The sequence below is a fragment of the Suricata suricatta genome, chromosome 4, assembly GCF_006229205.1.
Source record: "Suricata suricatta isolate VVHF042 chromosome 4, meerkat_22Aug2017_6uvM2_HiC, whole genome shotgun sequence".
Classification (NCBI taxonomy): domain Eukaryota; kingdom Metazoa; phylum Chordata; class Mammalia; order Carnivora; family Herpestidae; genus Suricata; species Suricata suricatta.
In genome coordinates, this window is record NC_043703.1 from 131,391,264 (window position 1) to 131,407,002 (window position 15,739).

At 45.1% G+C, this 15,739-nt stretch overlaps 1 protein-coding gene across 1 annotated transcript in view; it reads right to left on the reverse strand.

The window, feature by feature from the left end:
* Positions 1–6,261: 6,261 nt before the first annotated feature.
* MTA3 (metastasis associated 1 family member 3) overlaps positions 6,262–15,739 on the reverse strand; it is a 218,107-nt gene continuing 208,629 nt past the window's right edge. Inside the window, exon 18 of the mRNA XM_029938546.1 lies at positions 6,262–9,932. Within this exon, the coding sequence (XP_029794406.1) occupies positions 9,907–9,932 (26 nt within the window). The 3' untranslated portion in view covers positions 6,262–9,906. The remainder of the gene's footprint in view (positions 9,933–15,739) is intronic.

Here is a 15,739-nt window from a genome sequence, read left to right on the forward strand (position 1 = left end):
CTTCCCCTCCCTTCCCCTCCCCTCTCCCCGTAGACTAGGCAGGCTGCAGCAAGTGAAGCAGTTCAGGCTAGGCACCCCCCTCCTCCTTCCCTACTCACTCTCTCAAAAATAATAAAAAATAAATTATAAATTTAAAAAATATGGCAGCCAAATATTTGTTTTATAGTAATTCATAATCCTACCTTAAGTCCTCAAAACTCCTGACAGAAGCTTTGGATATTTTATCTTCCTTAAATCAAATCCTCCCTTGCATATAAATAGGGGCACCTGGGTGGCTCAGTCCTTGAGCATCTGGCTTCCACTCAGGTCATGATCTCACGGTTTGTGGGTCTGAGCCCCACTTTGGGCTCTGTGCTGACAGCTCAGAGCCTGGAACCTGTCTTCAGATTGTGTGTCTCCCTCTCTCTCTGACCCTCCCCTGCTCATGCTATCTTTCTCACTCTCTCAAAAACAAATAAAGCATTTAAAAATTTTTTAATAAAAAAATAAATGCATATAAATAAGTGAAAGAAGCCAGTCTGAAAAGGCTACATACAGTATGTTTCCAACTAAATGACATTCTAGAAAAGGCTAAACTATGGAGACAGTAAAAAGGTCAGTGGTTGCCCTGGGGTTTGGGAGTGGAATGGGTTGGGGGGGAGAGTGTGGGAACAATAGGCAGAGCACAGAAGAATTTTAGGGCAGTGAAAATACTCTGTGTCATACCATAATAATGGATAATGTCATTTATTTTATAAATAAAACCTTAATTTAAAAAATCAAGTCCTGGGGTGCCTGGATGGCTCAGTTGGTTGAGTGTCCAGACTTCAGCTCAGGTCATGATATTGCAGCTTGTGGGTTCAAATCCCATGACGGGCTCTGTGCTGACAGCTCAGAACCTGGAGCCTCCTTTGGATTCTATCTTCCTCTCTCTCTGCCTCTCCCATGCTCATGCTCTTTCTCTTTCTGTCTCTCAATAATAAATGTGAAAAAAATCCCTAAAAAATAATCAAATCCTGAAGATTATCTTTCACACCTAAAACTGTCTTTAAGGAAAAAAAATAAAAAAAATAAAACTGTCTTTAAGATTTCCCAGAGGGTCCTTAGAAAATCATTTAGGATTTTTTTGTTTGAGTTTGTAAAAAGAAAGGTTTTACAAATAATTAGGCTTATGTGATACATTAATATTAAAGAGCAGCACAGGAAGGTTTGTTAAATCAAGAGATGCTTTCATTCAGGTAAGATGTTATTAACATAAAATTTTCAGGAATTGTATGCTGCAAAGGAAGTTCTAGAGAATTGTCAGTGCCCCAGCTGTCTATAGTATGTTTCTATTTATCAGAGTCCTGGTGCTGCTTTGCCTGATATTAGACAAAAATGGGATAGTGTTATCAATCATAATTTGTTAGTTTTTTAATTGTTAACTTGGTTGTAACTTTATTTCTTGGATTCAAATCTAGTATCTTCTAGGCCAGTGGTTTGGTGTTGTTGTTGTTGTTGTTTTTTAAGTTTCATTTATTTTGAGAGACAGAGAGAGAGAGCATAAACAGGGAATGGGCAGAGAGAGGGTGAGAGAGAGGATCCCAAGCAGGCTCGGTGCTAGTGCTGAGCCTGATGCAGGACTTGAACCCACGAACTGTGAGATTATGACCTGAGCTGAAATTAAGAGCTGGGTGCTTAACTGAGCCACCAAGGTGTCCCAGCCCAGTTGCTTTAAAAAAATTTTTTTTATGATGATTTATTAGAAAGAGAAGGAGAGAGAATCTGAAGCAGGCTCTAGGGTTCAAGCCGGCACCACAGAGCCTGATGTGGGGCTCTAACCCACGAACCACGAGATCATGACCTGAGCCAAAGTCAGACTCTTAACTGAACAATCCACTCAGGTGCCCCAGGCCAGTGGTTTTTGATTAGAGATTTACATTGCTTATCTACGGGGTTTTATTAATACATAGGCTAAATTTATGACCTAATCCAAATTTATAGAATCTTTTGACATTCTTAACATATTCTTGTTGTCAAGGAAAAGATCAAATCCAGATTTAGCAAGGAGAGATTTTATTTGAAGGATTACTACAAGGGCAGCAGTAGAGGAGGGACACTTGAAAGGAGGGGTGAGGGACGGCACATGTGACTACTGCAACAGGGAGCACTCCAAGATCTGCATGTGTCACGTGAGTTAGGCAAAAAGAACGTTTCTTTTATAGAAAAGAATGAGTGTCAGGAAGTGGGGTGAAAGGGTGGTAAATCAGAGTGTTTTACCCTGACGCCAGCCTCTTTTCAAGAGGGTTTGTGTGCTGGCTGAAGGTGGGCCAAAGGTCAGGGGCCTATGGGAAGGAGAGAATCTTAACCAAAGTTTGGTTAAAAAGCATTTTGTTGCCATTGATCAGTGGGGATAAAACAATTCAGCTAATCCTTTATGAGGCAAAGCTCAATGAACTCCAAAAAAAAGATAAACTCACAGAGACCCACACTGACCCATATTAGAAGCAAACTTTCAAAAGACAAAGGACAAAGAGAGCATTTAAAAAGCAGGAACAGAGAGGCGAATCATCACATACACGGGGACTCATTAAGCTAACAAGCAGATTTCTCATCAAAATCTTTGGAGGCCAGAAGGCAGTGGACCAATATATTCCAAGTGCTAAAAGAAAAATCTGTCAATCAAGAACCTTGTGTGTGGCAACTTGTCCTTCAAAAGTGAGGGAGACATTAAGAAATTTCCAGTTAGGCAAAAATGTAAAGGGAGCTTATAACCACAGGACCTGCCCGCCAAGACATGATGAAGAGAGTTCCAAGAGTTGAAATCAAAGGACACCACACAGTAACGTGAAGCCACATGTAGAAGTAAATATTTCAGTAAAGGTAAACACATAGATACTTATTAAAGGTAAGTTGCATTCTTGCAATATTATTGCAACAATAGTTTGTAACTGTACTTTTGTTTGCTTTCTACATGGTTAAAAAAACTAATACATTGAAAGAAAAACTATTATTAGTATAAAAGCTAATATTACTATAACTTTGGTTTCTAACTCCAAATCTTTTTTTCCTAAATAATTTAAGAGACTAATGCACTTAAGAGAATCATTAATTTATGTTTTGGGGCACACAAAGTGTAAAAATGTAATTTTGTGATATCAGCAACCAAAAGGGGGGTAGGGATAGAGCTATAAAGGAAACGAGTTTTTAGTATGTGACTGAAATTAAGCTGGTTTAAATTCAAATTAGAGTTATAACTTTAGCATGTTAAGTGCAATCCCCATGGTAACCACAAAGAAAATAGCTATAGAATATACACAAAAGGAATTTAAACACTTTACTACCAAAAAATCAACAAAACACAAAGGATGACAGCAATGTAGGAATGAGAAACCTAAAAGGATATAGTGCATATAGAAAACTAATAGCACAATGACAGAAGTAAGCGCCCCTTATCAGTAATTATTTTAAATATAAATGGATTAAACTCATCAATCAAAAGGCAGAGATTGGCAGAATAGATAAAAACATATGATCAAACTATGTGCTATCTATAAGAGACTCACTTGAGATCCAAAGTCACAAACAGGTTGAAAGTGGAAAGATGGGAAAAGATATTCCATGCAAACAGTAACCAAAAGAGAGCAGGTATGGCTCTATTGATACCAGACAAAATAGCTTTTAAATAAAAAAAGACAAAGAAGGATATTATATATTGACAAAAGGTTCTGCACAGCAAGATGATATGACAATTACAATCATACATGCACTTAATGACAGACCATCACAATATATAAAGTACAACTGGACAGCACTGAAGGGTGAGATAGTTCTACAGCCATAAAGACTTCAGTACCCCACTCTCAATGATGGGTAGAACAACCACACAGAGATAAGGAAACAGAAGACTTACCACAATAAACCAACTAGGTCTAGCCGACACGTACAGAACACTCCACTCAACAACAACAGAATACACGTTCTCAAGTATGTGGAACATTTTCCAAGATAGGGCATATGTTAGGCCATAAATTAGGTCTCAATAGATTTAAAAAAATAAAAACAATAAAAAGTATCTTTTTCTACAACAGGATGAAGTTAGAAATCAATAACAGGGGTGCCTGAGTTGTTCGACTGGTTAAGCATCCAACTCTTGATTTTGGTTCAGGTCAGGATCCCAGGGTCATGGAATTGAGCCCCATGTTGGGCTTTGCACTGAATCTCCTGCTTGATTGAGATTCTCTCTCTCTTTCCCTCTGCCCTTCCCCCACCCCCTCATTCTCTCTCTTAAAAAAAAAAAAAGAAAAAGAAAAGAAAAAACCCACTAGGGACAATGAATCACAAACAGCCAAGTAGCCTGTAAACTGTAGCCAATCAAATAATGAAAAAAAATAAATCAATAACGAAAGCAAAACTGGAAAATTCATAAAACTGTGGACATTAAATGATAGAGTTTTAAGCAACCAATGCATCAAAGAAGAAATCATTAGAAAATAAGAAAATACTTAGAGATGACTGAAAATGAAACAATTAAAAGTAAAAATAGAACTACCATATGATCCAGTAATTCCACTTCTAGATATTTATCCAAGGAAAACAAAGTCACTATCTCAAAAAAATATCTGTACCCATGTTCACTGCAGCATGATTTACAATATCCAAGTCAAGGAAACAACTGAGATGTCTACTGAGAGATGAATGGATAAAGAAAATGTGGGGTGTATACACAAATAGACACACAGGAATATTATTTTGCCGTAAGAAAGGACATTTTACCATTTGTGAGAACATGGGTGGACTTTGAGGGCATTATGCTAACTGAAATAAGCTGGACAGACTCAGAAAGTTACTAAGAGAGTAAATCTTTAAAGTTACCATAAAGGGGGTGCCTGGGTGGCTCAGTCAGCTGAGCGTCCGACTTCAGCTCAGGTCATGATTTCACAGTTCGTGGGTTCGAGCCCCACGTCAGGCTCTGTGCTGACAGCTAGCTCAGAGCCTGGAGCCTGCTTCAGATACTGTGTCTCCCTCTTTCTCTGACCCTCCCCTGCTCACACTCTGTGTCTCTCTCAAAAATAAAGAAATGCAAAATAAATAAATAAATAAAGTTCCTGTAATGAAAAAACAACAAACTTGTAACTATGTGTGGTGTGGGCTATTAACTAAACTTACTGTGGTAATCATTTTGACATGCATGTATAGGAAATGATTATGTTGTACACCTAAAACGAATGCAGTGTTATATATCAATTATGTCTCAATAAAAAAAGAAAAATAAAGGAAAAACTTGCAAAGAAAACAAAACACCTAGCCTCTCTCTCTGACCCCAGGGTCTGTGAAAGCCCTGTGGGGATCCCAGGCCTGCATCTCTTCTAGCGGTAACAAAGTCTCACACAAGGCCTGCTAAAACAGAAGACGGAAAAAAAGACCTAGAGTTTCATAGGGAATACCCAAGGTCTCTAGGTTTCAATCAAAACCACTCAACGAACATACCAAGAAACAGCAAAGTAGCTGGAATGAGAAAAGACAACGGGCAGACTGTTAGCACTGTGATGTCACAGACACTCGAATTGTCTAACGAGGATTGTAAAGCAGTCGTCATGAAAACACTGCAGTGAGCAGCTGTGAACACACTTGAGACAAATGAAAAAAAACTTCTCAGGAAGGGCTGCTGTGTTCCATCTGGAGGGGTCCTCCTGCCCCCACAAAACCTTCCCTGACCACTAGTCCTGCCTCACTGAACCCTCTATCCTCTATGTCCATGAAACACCCAGGAAACAGGGTAGAATGCCAGGCATTTGGGTCAGGCTCCCTGTCCCTTTAACAAAACTCAGACATTTCTTTTCTACTTACAGGCCTGAGAAGAAGGTGCTGGACTTTCATCTGTGTAACGTGCAGCTCCTGCCACCTGCCCGGTAGCCTTTCTCTTGCACGGGGGCCCAGCACACAGCCCCACAACGCGGCACTGGGCCCAGCAGTGCAGGAGTGGTTTATGGGGAAAGGTTCCTCCTCGTACCTCCAGGCCCAGGGGACACGAGGGTCAAAGGCCACCTCCTGGAGTGACCTAGCTTCGTGTCCTCAGGATGTGGCTTATGAGACAGTACAGGAAAATGCAGACCCTAGGGAAAGGTCTCTGAGAGTCTCAGTGTGGCTGGGGGAAATCGGCCAAACCAGCCTGGCCTGTGAACTAGGCAGGAGGGCCGGGACCCGAGACACGGAGCACCTGCTGCTGAGGGCTGGGGCGAGCACACGCTGAGCCTCCCAGCTGAGCCACCATCCCAGCAAAGGACAGCATAAAACCAGACATAATCTCCAGAAATTTATTGGAAACACGATACAAATTGATTAGTAGACGGCATCTACTTACAGACAGACAGTTCACACTGCAATATCACGCTCCGAATGAATTATCCTGAGGAAACACTCATGACCACTGATGCATGGTCCAGGCTAGTGTCCTCTGGCAGGGAAAATCAGAAATTGGGGACAGAGGGAACGGAGGGGAGGGATGGACAGAAAACTAGGACATGGCTTTCCTGAGGGGAATGGTGAGGTGGGGTTGCTAAATGCGTAAATTCCCCCAAAGGAAAACAGGGACAGCTGGTAAGAATAAAGGTTTCCCCCTGCCTCCCTTCCACAAGCATTTTCCTCTCTAGGTGAGTGAGAGGCTATGAAACCCCCACGGGGGCAGCTCCTCTGTCTACCCTCATCAGGGTCTTAGGATAGCATGGGGACAGAAACACGAGGCTGGACATGACACAGGGCAGACCGAGGCCACGCACATCCCAGCCTGCTCGTCCTCAGACCATCCCCCCCACACCCTGCTCTGAGTGGTAGGCCTGATCTTTGCAGCCTGCTTGTCCTGGGACCCCAGGTCAGCTGGCTTCCAGCAGGGTTTAACTAGCGAGAGGCACCTGAAGAAACTATAAAGCACAAGGAAAGCAGAAGCAGAAGCCAGGCTATTGGTCCCCCACACCTGCCTGGGGAGCAGGGACCTTTCCGGCAGGGACCATGCCTCCCCATGGCCCCAGGTCCCATGAGATCGGCCTCTGTGGGCCCCAATTCCTCCCAGTGGCCCCTGGTCCCCATGCTCTGGTAAAATAGCCTCTCCCTGTGTCCCACCAGCTTTGGGTGGTGGCAGTTCCCTGCCGTTGCTCCCTACCTCTGGGCTGCCCCTTGTTCTCCTGTTTGGCCTCTCAGCTCTTCTTGTTTCTGTGTTCAGCAATTCTCTGGATTAAAACTCCTCTGTTTTAAATACCTGGAGTGGCTTCTGTTTCCCCGGCTGGATGCTGACTGATAGAAACCGGGCTGTGGGCAAGGTACAACTGTGAGAGGCGGGCTAAAAACCAGTCTGCCCTCCTCTTTTACACCATCTCTAGGAGTGGGCAGGTGTGATGGCAGAGTGGGAAGGTGGCTTGTGAGCTTCTGTGTCCTCATCCAAGGGAACACAGACCAGGCTTGGCACAGTGCCACCGGGCACAGCTGCTGTGGTCCGTGCAGACAGAGCCACGCATGTCCACCCCACAAGCTCACTGCACACTGGTGACACTGTGGCCCCAGGAAGGGGGTGGCTTGGAAACTCTCTCAGCACCAACTGCTCAGAACGGCCAAGGCAAAGGTTAGAAGCTCCTTGGTGTCATTTCCCCCATTCCCTGGGAGGAATTCAATCAGAATGCTGGGGAACTTTCCAGAGGTGAAGTGGGAACATAATATCTTCGTCAACATCCTCTTTGTAGGAGGATGGGGCTGCAGACCCAGGAATTCTTACTATAAGGTGAAGGGCTTTATTGACATGTGGCTCAAAGCAAGCTGCACGTGTCCCAAAGCTAAATGTGAGCTACAACTTGGGTGGGCAGGCTTCTCTGTCTCCCTTCAGACCAGGCTTGGTCCTCCCTGCCCTTCCTCCATCTCCAAATATCCTGGGCGTGGGTGAGGAGGGACTCTCCTGACAGGCAGAGAGAAGGAAGCTGGCCGCAGAGTCATGGGCAGCAGACTTCTTTCTAATCAACAGTCACAGTTCACACGGGTCAGGAGAGGTGCGTCTAAGGGCCAGGGAGCCATTGCACCTCCTGTGTCCGTGGGTGATAGTAAATCCAGAGTGGGACACAGAGACAGCCTTCCCGTGTCTTTCTTAACAGAGAACATGCCATGTGGCACGGGAGGCAGAGCGTCCGCTGTCTCTTCTCCAGGGTCTTTTAGGAGGGGGCTTCTCTGTAGGGAACCCTGAGAGCAATGCTTGTCCCCTCTGCTCTGCTCCCTGGACACCTCTGACACAGGCCCTCCGTCGGAGCCCCAAGCCAGGACCCAGAACAGCTCCAAGAGTTGGCAGTGGTATCCCCCGAGCACCCTTGCAAAAGCCAAAGATGAGAAGCAACTCCTTAGAAGGGAAGCCACGCTGGCTGCAAAACTGGAAGGAAAAGGCAGCTCAATCTCTCCACATCGCCTTCGGCCGTCATCCACCACATTCTCTTTGCTGAACTGAACCCAGCCTCTGGGGATCTGGACATCTAGAGTGTCATCATTTTAGTGATACTGCATTCTGCTGGGGGTCAGGGTGGGGGCGGGGAGTGTCAACTCAATGGTAGTAGTCATTCTGTCCTGCAACCGCCTGGCTGTCTGGCCACTCATTCAGCTGCAGGCCCCAGGGACAGCTGGAAGGCCAGACTCCAGCTTTCCTTCACGGTGCTGTGAGCCTGTGCCCCGCAGCCTGTCCCTGCAATGGAGGACAGGGGAGTGGCCAGACTCATGTGCTCGGGGAGGCACGGGCACTGAGTTATTCCTGCCCCTGCCACTGTGTGCCCAGAGCCACAGAGTGGCCAGCCTGGCGTGCCCACGAGGGCTCGTGTGAGGGCAGACAGGAAGAGGCCCAGCCAGGGAACACCGGGGCCCAGGCCCATCTCCCGGGGCCTAGGCACGTTTGTTCAGAGAAATGTCTGGGCCAGAAAGGTGGGGGGCTCGTGCTGTCGTATACACACACATGCTCACCTGTACACACAGATTTCTCACTTCACCCTCTCGGAGGCCAAACAGATTCCGTCTGCCTAAAACAAACCTACGTGATTTGTGACTCGTGGAAGGCCCAACCTGGCTGCAAGTCCTCGGCGGCTGGCTGGGCTGGGCTGCAACGGAACAGGGCAGTACACAGACGGCTTGTCACAGTGATACACACGCTCGGCTCCATTTAAACACCTGCTCTTGCTGGAGCTGAGACCAGGGAGGACCGAGCAGAACACCAGCCTCTGTCCAACAATAGAATACACGTGATGGGAAGAGTTCACAGGCTTACCAAAGACAATTTTCTTATTTTTTGTCAGAATCTCATAATTCCATACCTAGGAGGGGTGGAAGAGGGGGAGCCAAATATAGGATGCTGGGGTGGGAGCAAAATTTCCCCGTTCGAAAAACTAAAGATGAAGCCTACTGAGAGAAAGCCAGCTGACAGTAATGCAAGGATGGGGGAGGGCAACATCATGAGCTGAATAAACACTGGCACATTTCTTAAGAAAAATCCATTCAGAAAGATGCCGTGTCCTTCCTGGTCACCATCGTGGCGCCTATGACAGGGCTGAGCGGACACATGCAGGGGCGGCGGCAGCTCTGAGCTCTTAGCAGCCCCGCTGCCCGAGGAGCCGCTGGGACTGGGAGCGGAGGGCTGGTGAAGGAGGAGGCGAAGGGGTGCTCCCATCCCCTTAATTTTCAGGCAGGTCCCGCCATGGGACAGTGAGGTCTCTGAGAGGAAAGCGAGGTGACGCTGTTTCACACATGGAGATGCAGCTTTGGGGCTGTGCGCTCCCAGTTTCTTCCTCTGCCCCGCTGAGTTTCGAGGGGGCACGTGTGTCTGTCTCCCACTGAAATGTACTGGAAATGGGGCTGCCTCCTTCCCAGGCACGACTGTGAACATCAGCAGGACAGTGTGGCGAGTCTTGGCTTATAGGAGGAAATAGGGATGGCTCAGTCCGACACGCAGCATGTGAATTCTGGGGAAGTAGAGAGACAGGGTCAGAGTTAAAGAGTTCTGATGGAGGAGGCCGGGCGAGAGCAAGGACAGAATCAGCCTTCCCACCAACGACATCACAAACTTCAAGGAAAGGTGGTCCGGCATTAATTCAAATAAAAGCTCTCAGGGTAGTTTAAGGCTGGACCAAGGGAAGTCGAACTGAGGCCAAGAAAATATGTGAATGACACTGAAGTATCTTAAAAGCTGGGCTTTGGAAAGGTGGGTTTGGTGGTCACTGCCAAGGCGCACAGCATACCAGGCAGGTGCCGGCGGGCTTACCAAACCTACGTCGGGGAATGTCTCCGAGCAGACACTAAGGGATGGGGAGCACAATTAGCCTCGAGGAGACAGCGTGATGGGAAGTTGCCATTATTCATCACAGTGATGTGGGCACTCAGAGGCTAGGAGCACATTTTCCTCCAGGAGGGGAGTGAAACTCAAACACCCACAGTGTCATAGTGGCCCCTCCTTCCCACCCTCGCTGCTTCCCCGCAAAACCGTCAACTCTCCTTCCCAGAGCCCAGTGTCTAGAGACTCTCAACAGAAACAAGTCAACGAAAAGCAGAAGTGGCCTGCAAACCACATCGTCATCATCTGGTGTTACTCACAAGGCTGTGAAACCTTTTGCTTGGTTATTAGGAAAGTGGCTGGGAGGGGCGTGGGGGGTGTTTGCCGAGATGGGACCAGGTGCCCCCGCCAAGGTTGTGCTCACACATGCTCTCCCATCTCATGCCACTCTGCAACCAGGAGAGGACACAGGGACGCTCACCTTCACAGCCTCCCGCCATCCTGAGGAAGGTCTGCAGGATGGAGCAGAGCTGCGCCTTCACTTCATGAGCCTTTCTAGAATAGGGGAGATATATGTACACAGCCTGGTAGTTGATAGGGCTTGGCAAATATGTGTTAAATAAAAACCCAGATAATTCCATTTAGGACTCAGGCTAACATTCGCTTCATTGAACTCACTATGGGATATATGACTGCATTATTTAACTTTCATCAGAACCTTGTGAGCATCAGAAAGGGTAGAAACTTGCTTGAGGTCATATAGTAAGTTGAGGATTAGAACCCAGATCTTACTTCAAGTCAAGATTTCCCTATTACACCAAGCCGCCCCATCCTTCCATCCCAGTAAGAGCATACTGTCCTCTTTAGTGTCTACGTGAAGGGTTATGTATGTGTCAGAACCTCTGGTATTTCTTAGAAGGCTGTGTGTCTGTCTTTCTCTTTTGCAGGGGGTAAGGCGGGGATGATGCCCTGTCATTAATTTTTTGTCCAAGCCCTGTGGAATTAAGCCATCTGCAAGAAGAGCCACTTGTAATAGTTTCTCAAGTTTTTTATCTGATTGGTGAACTGTGCTTCCTTTGATCTGTGCTAAACTTACCTGCTTCCGTTTCAAAAGCAACCCTCCGACAACCTGCCTTGTGCACACTGGCTGTGGTTTAAAGTTGAGATACGTCACCTCTGCATTTCTGGCTGAAGATCCCAGTGCTTACCACCTGCCCTGGTATGGCTCTCACTGCCCTCTGCTCAGAGCTTCCTCAGCCCCACTGCATGTCCTTGAACCAAGGAACAGCCACATGCAGGGCCCAGATACAGAGGTCCCAGCACCGCACAGAGCTCCAGGACAAGATGGACACCCCTTCTCAGGTCTCCTTCCTGGATGACATAGCCCAAATCATTTTCCCTTTTTGCTTATAAATACATTCTCAAAAGCATTAATTTACATTTGCTACTTCTGTCTATACTAACCCTGATTCATAAGCCCTTGTTTTTTTACAAACATTACAAACTCTTGGTTTAAACTATTAAGTCCATGTCCATGGACTTGGAGAGTCTAACTTGGAGACACTCTGACCAATGCAATGAAAGCAATCTTCTTTTTTTTTTTTTTTTACATTTATTTATTTTTGAGAGACAGAGAGAGACAGAGCTTGAACAGGGAAGGGGCAGAGACAGAAAGAGACACAGAATCCAAAGCAGGCTCCAACTTCCACTCAGGTCATGATCTCATGGTTCATTAGTTTGAGCCCACATCGGGCTCTGTGCTGAGAGGTCAGAGCCTGGAGCCTGCTTCAGATTCTGTGTCTCCCTCTCCTTCTGCCCACTCCTGCTCACACTCTTTCTCTCTCAAAAATAAACAAACATTAAAAGTTTTTAAATAGATAATTGTTTTAAAAAATAAAACATAAAATAGTCTCTATAAGTTTGTTAAAGAATCTATAGGGGCACCTGGGAGGCTTGGTTGGTTATGTGTCTGGCTCTTGGTTTCAGGTCATAATCTCATGGTTTGTGGGCTTTTGCATCGGCCGGGCTCTGTGCTGACAGCATGGAGCCTGCTTGGGAGTCTCTCTCCCTCTCTGTCTCCTGCATGTGTGCACACGCTCTCTCTCTCTCTAAATAATAAATAGATTTTAACCAAAAACAAAGAAAAAAAGAATCTATAAGAAAGATGAATGTGATGGGCAACAAGATGGTGTATTTTAGGAGAAACATGAAAAAACTAAAAGGAAATTCTAAAACTGAAAAATACAAAATCTGAAATGAATAATTTGTTAGACGGGATTAATAGCAGATCCAGTACTGTTGAGGAGGAGGGTCTACTTGGCTCAGTCAGTAGAGCATATGACTCAATCTCAGGGTCATGAGTTCCAGATGCATGTCGGGTATAGAGTTTACTTAAAAAAATACTGCAGAAGAAATCAAGGAATTTGAAGATCTCTAAAAAATTACTGAAACTGACAAAAAAGAATGTGTACTGTATGACTCCATTTATATAAAATTCTAAAAAATGTAATCTCTGGTGACAAAAAGCAGATCAGTTGTCACCTGAGATGATGTGGGGAAGATGGGGTAGGTGGGAGAGTAGATGATAAAGGGGTACAAGACAGTTTTTGAGGGTGGTGGATAAGTTTATTAAGTGTATAATCGATGGATAAGAGATTGTGGTTTTTCCTGGTGTTATATATATGTTCAACTTATCAAGTTGTATGTTTTGGTTTTTTTTTAAGTTTATTTATTTATCTTGAGAGAGAGAGAGAAAGAGAGAGCATGCAGCAGGGGAGGAGCAAAGAGAGAAGGGGAGAGAGAGAATCCTAAGCAGACTCCGTGCTGATAGTGTGGCTGTCAGTAGAGCTCAGTCTCATGAACATGAAATCATGATCTGAGCTGAAATCAAGAGTCAGATGCTTAATCCACTGAGACAACCAGGCGCCCTCAAGTTATTTATTTATTTTTTAATTTTTTTAATGTTTTTTATTTATTTTTGATACAGAGAGAGACAGAGCATGAGAGGGGGAAGTGCAGAGAGAGAAGGAGACACAGAACCAGAAGCAGGCTCCAGGCTCCGAGCTAGTTGTTATCACAGAGCCTGACGCGGGGTTCGAACCCACAAACGTGAGATCTGACCTGAGCCGAAGTCGGAGGCCTAACCGACTGAGCCACCCAGGCGCCCCTCAAGTTATTTATTTTAAATATATGTAGTTGAAGGGCACCTAGCTGGCTCAGCCAGTTGAGTGTCCAACTCTGATTTTAGCTTGGGTCATGATTCCAGGATGGAAGGATACAGCTATGCACTGGCCTCCATGCTAAGCATGGAGCCTGTTTAAGATTTTCTCTCTCCACCCCCTCTTCCCCTCTCCCTAGTCATGCTCTCTCAATCTTAAGACAAGGAAAAATAAAAATATGTATGTATAAAATATATATATGTATGTATACATATATATGTGTGTGTATGTATATATATAAGGATCATTGCACAGCGATAAAAAGGTAAAAAAGATACAAAAATTCTAATTATATACATCACCAATAATAGAATTTCAAAATACTGAAGCAAAAAATTGACAGAATAAAGGGAGATACAGACAAATCTGGCTGGAATATAAATCTAAGAAAGTCTCCCAGAAAACAGAGCAAAAACACACAGAGAAAGAAAACTGGAGAGAGAAAAGAAAATCGGAGGACCGGTGCAGGAGGTCTAATGTCCAATATCTTGACCCTTTCTTCTGCTGACTTTACAGTTCCAGATACCTTAAATGGGGTCAGCCGCGTTTCCCCAGAACTCACTCTGGGCCTTGCTCACCGGCTGCCCTGGAGGGGGGCTCCTGTAGTCACTCGGTGAAGCTGCAATCAGACTGTAATGAAAACAGTCTTCTTGGATCATCTTCTTCAGGCACCTCCGTTTAACAAAGTTGCCTTCAAGCGTGCTCCTCAGTTTTACATTAATTACTTTTCATATTCATTTATATGTAAATAATTATTGATAAAAATAAATATTTGGTTGAGGGAGAAAAATGCATAAATTATAAGTCAGATGTTTTCTGAGCTTAAAGAGTACTCAGTCATCTGGAAGGGAAAACTGTAAACAGGAAAAGAAAAAAGAGCAAAGTTGGAAAAAAAAAGGTTGGGATGCTTAAAATGAACCCAGTGGGGAGTCTCCAAATCAACCAGATGGTGACAAATCCTTCCATTTTCATTGCCCTGGGGGGCCAGCAGATTCAGAACACACCTCACTTCCATACTGGGACCCACAGAGAACGCTCAGGAGGATACCTAAGTCAGTCGATTTTTGGAGCTGGTCTTGACTTCCCTGGAGCATCAAGATCTAATACTGATGTCCCAATGCCTTCCTCAGACATAGGTGCCTGCTTTTCTGATGGATGGGCCACACTTATTCTAAGGAAGAGCTGTTTCTCAGGGACCAAATCCCCTTCTTCTGCCGTCTCCCTCACTTTCCTTTCCCAAGCACCTACCTTCCCCCACAAAAAAACCCAGGACTTAGCTCTCTCAAGTCAGGGGTTCACTTTCTTTCTCAGAGATTCATCCTCTATCTGTCACTGAGAATGGGAATACATTGGGACAGGCTGTTTAAAAAGGTTTCCCATAATGACCCTTGCACGCAAACAGAGACATTGATTGAGGAGCTGCCCCTGAAAGTTGAGGACCGCTGAGTAACTACCACGGCCTTCTGTCCCTCTTCTAAGATCTCCATATTGCTGAAAGGGTGTCAAGATAAACTTCTGACAGGCTCACACACTACTATTTCCCTCAGGAACAGGATAAAAGTATTCTCTGGGAGAAACTGATATTAGTAAACTCAGGAATGGTCCCAGGGGTGGCCAAGTTGACATCCTTCCAGAATATTCCAAAACACCAAGTTGTTAATTACTTATGCCTCATGTACTTGGATCTGTCTTCCTCTACAATGCTACCCTTATGGCTTCCAAGTATGAGAGAACACCCACTCCCCTCAGATAATGCTTCCGTGTCCTGAAACTCTCTAGATACATTAGAGACATTCAATAAACCCAGGGCCATAATGGTCCATTGGAAAATACTGGGGGAAAAATATTCAAAGGCACTTTTATCTCTTAAACCAGGTTGTAACATTCCATCCTGAGACAAGATCAGAGGCAAATCCAGGGGCACTTGATGTTCTTCCATAAACACTATTTTGGAAGATTAAAAAAAAACTGTAGTCTTTTGAAATGATATAAAAACGTTGACAGAAGGCGGCCTGGGCCCAAGCATGCCTAGGAATGCCATCAGCTGTTGCTGGCAGTCTATTTTTGTTGGGATTTGTGAAGACAGCAGATGCATTCCCAGAGCGCTCTCACTGGTACAATGGACCTCACCCCCACCCATTTCCCAGAGTTGGGATGCAAACAGTTGGAGCTGTTGAATCACTGATTCAGAAACAAGTCATCCAAAGGACAGCCTTCACACCCTAGATCATAATATTGTACTTAGAGGCATCCACATTGGATACCCTCTTCATAGGGGACT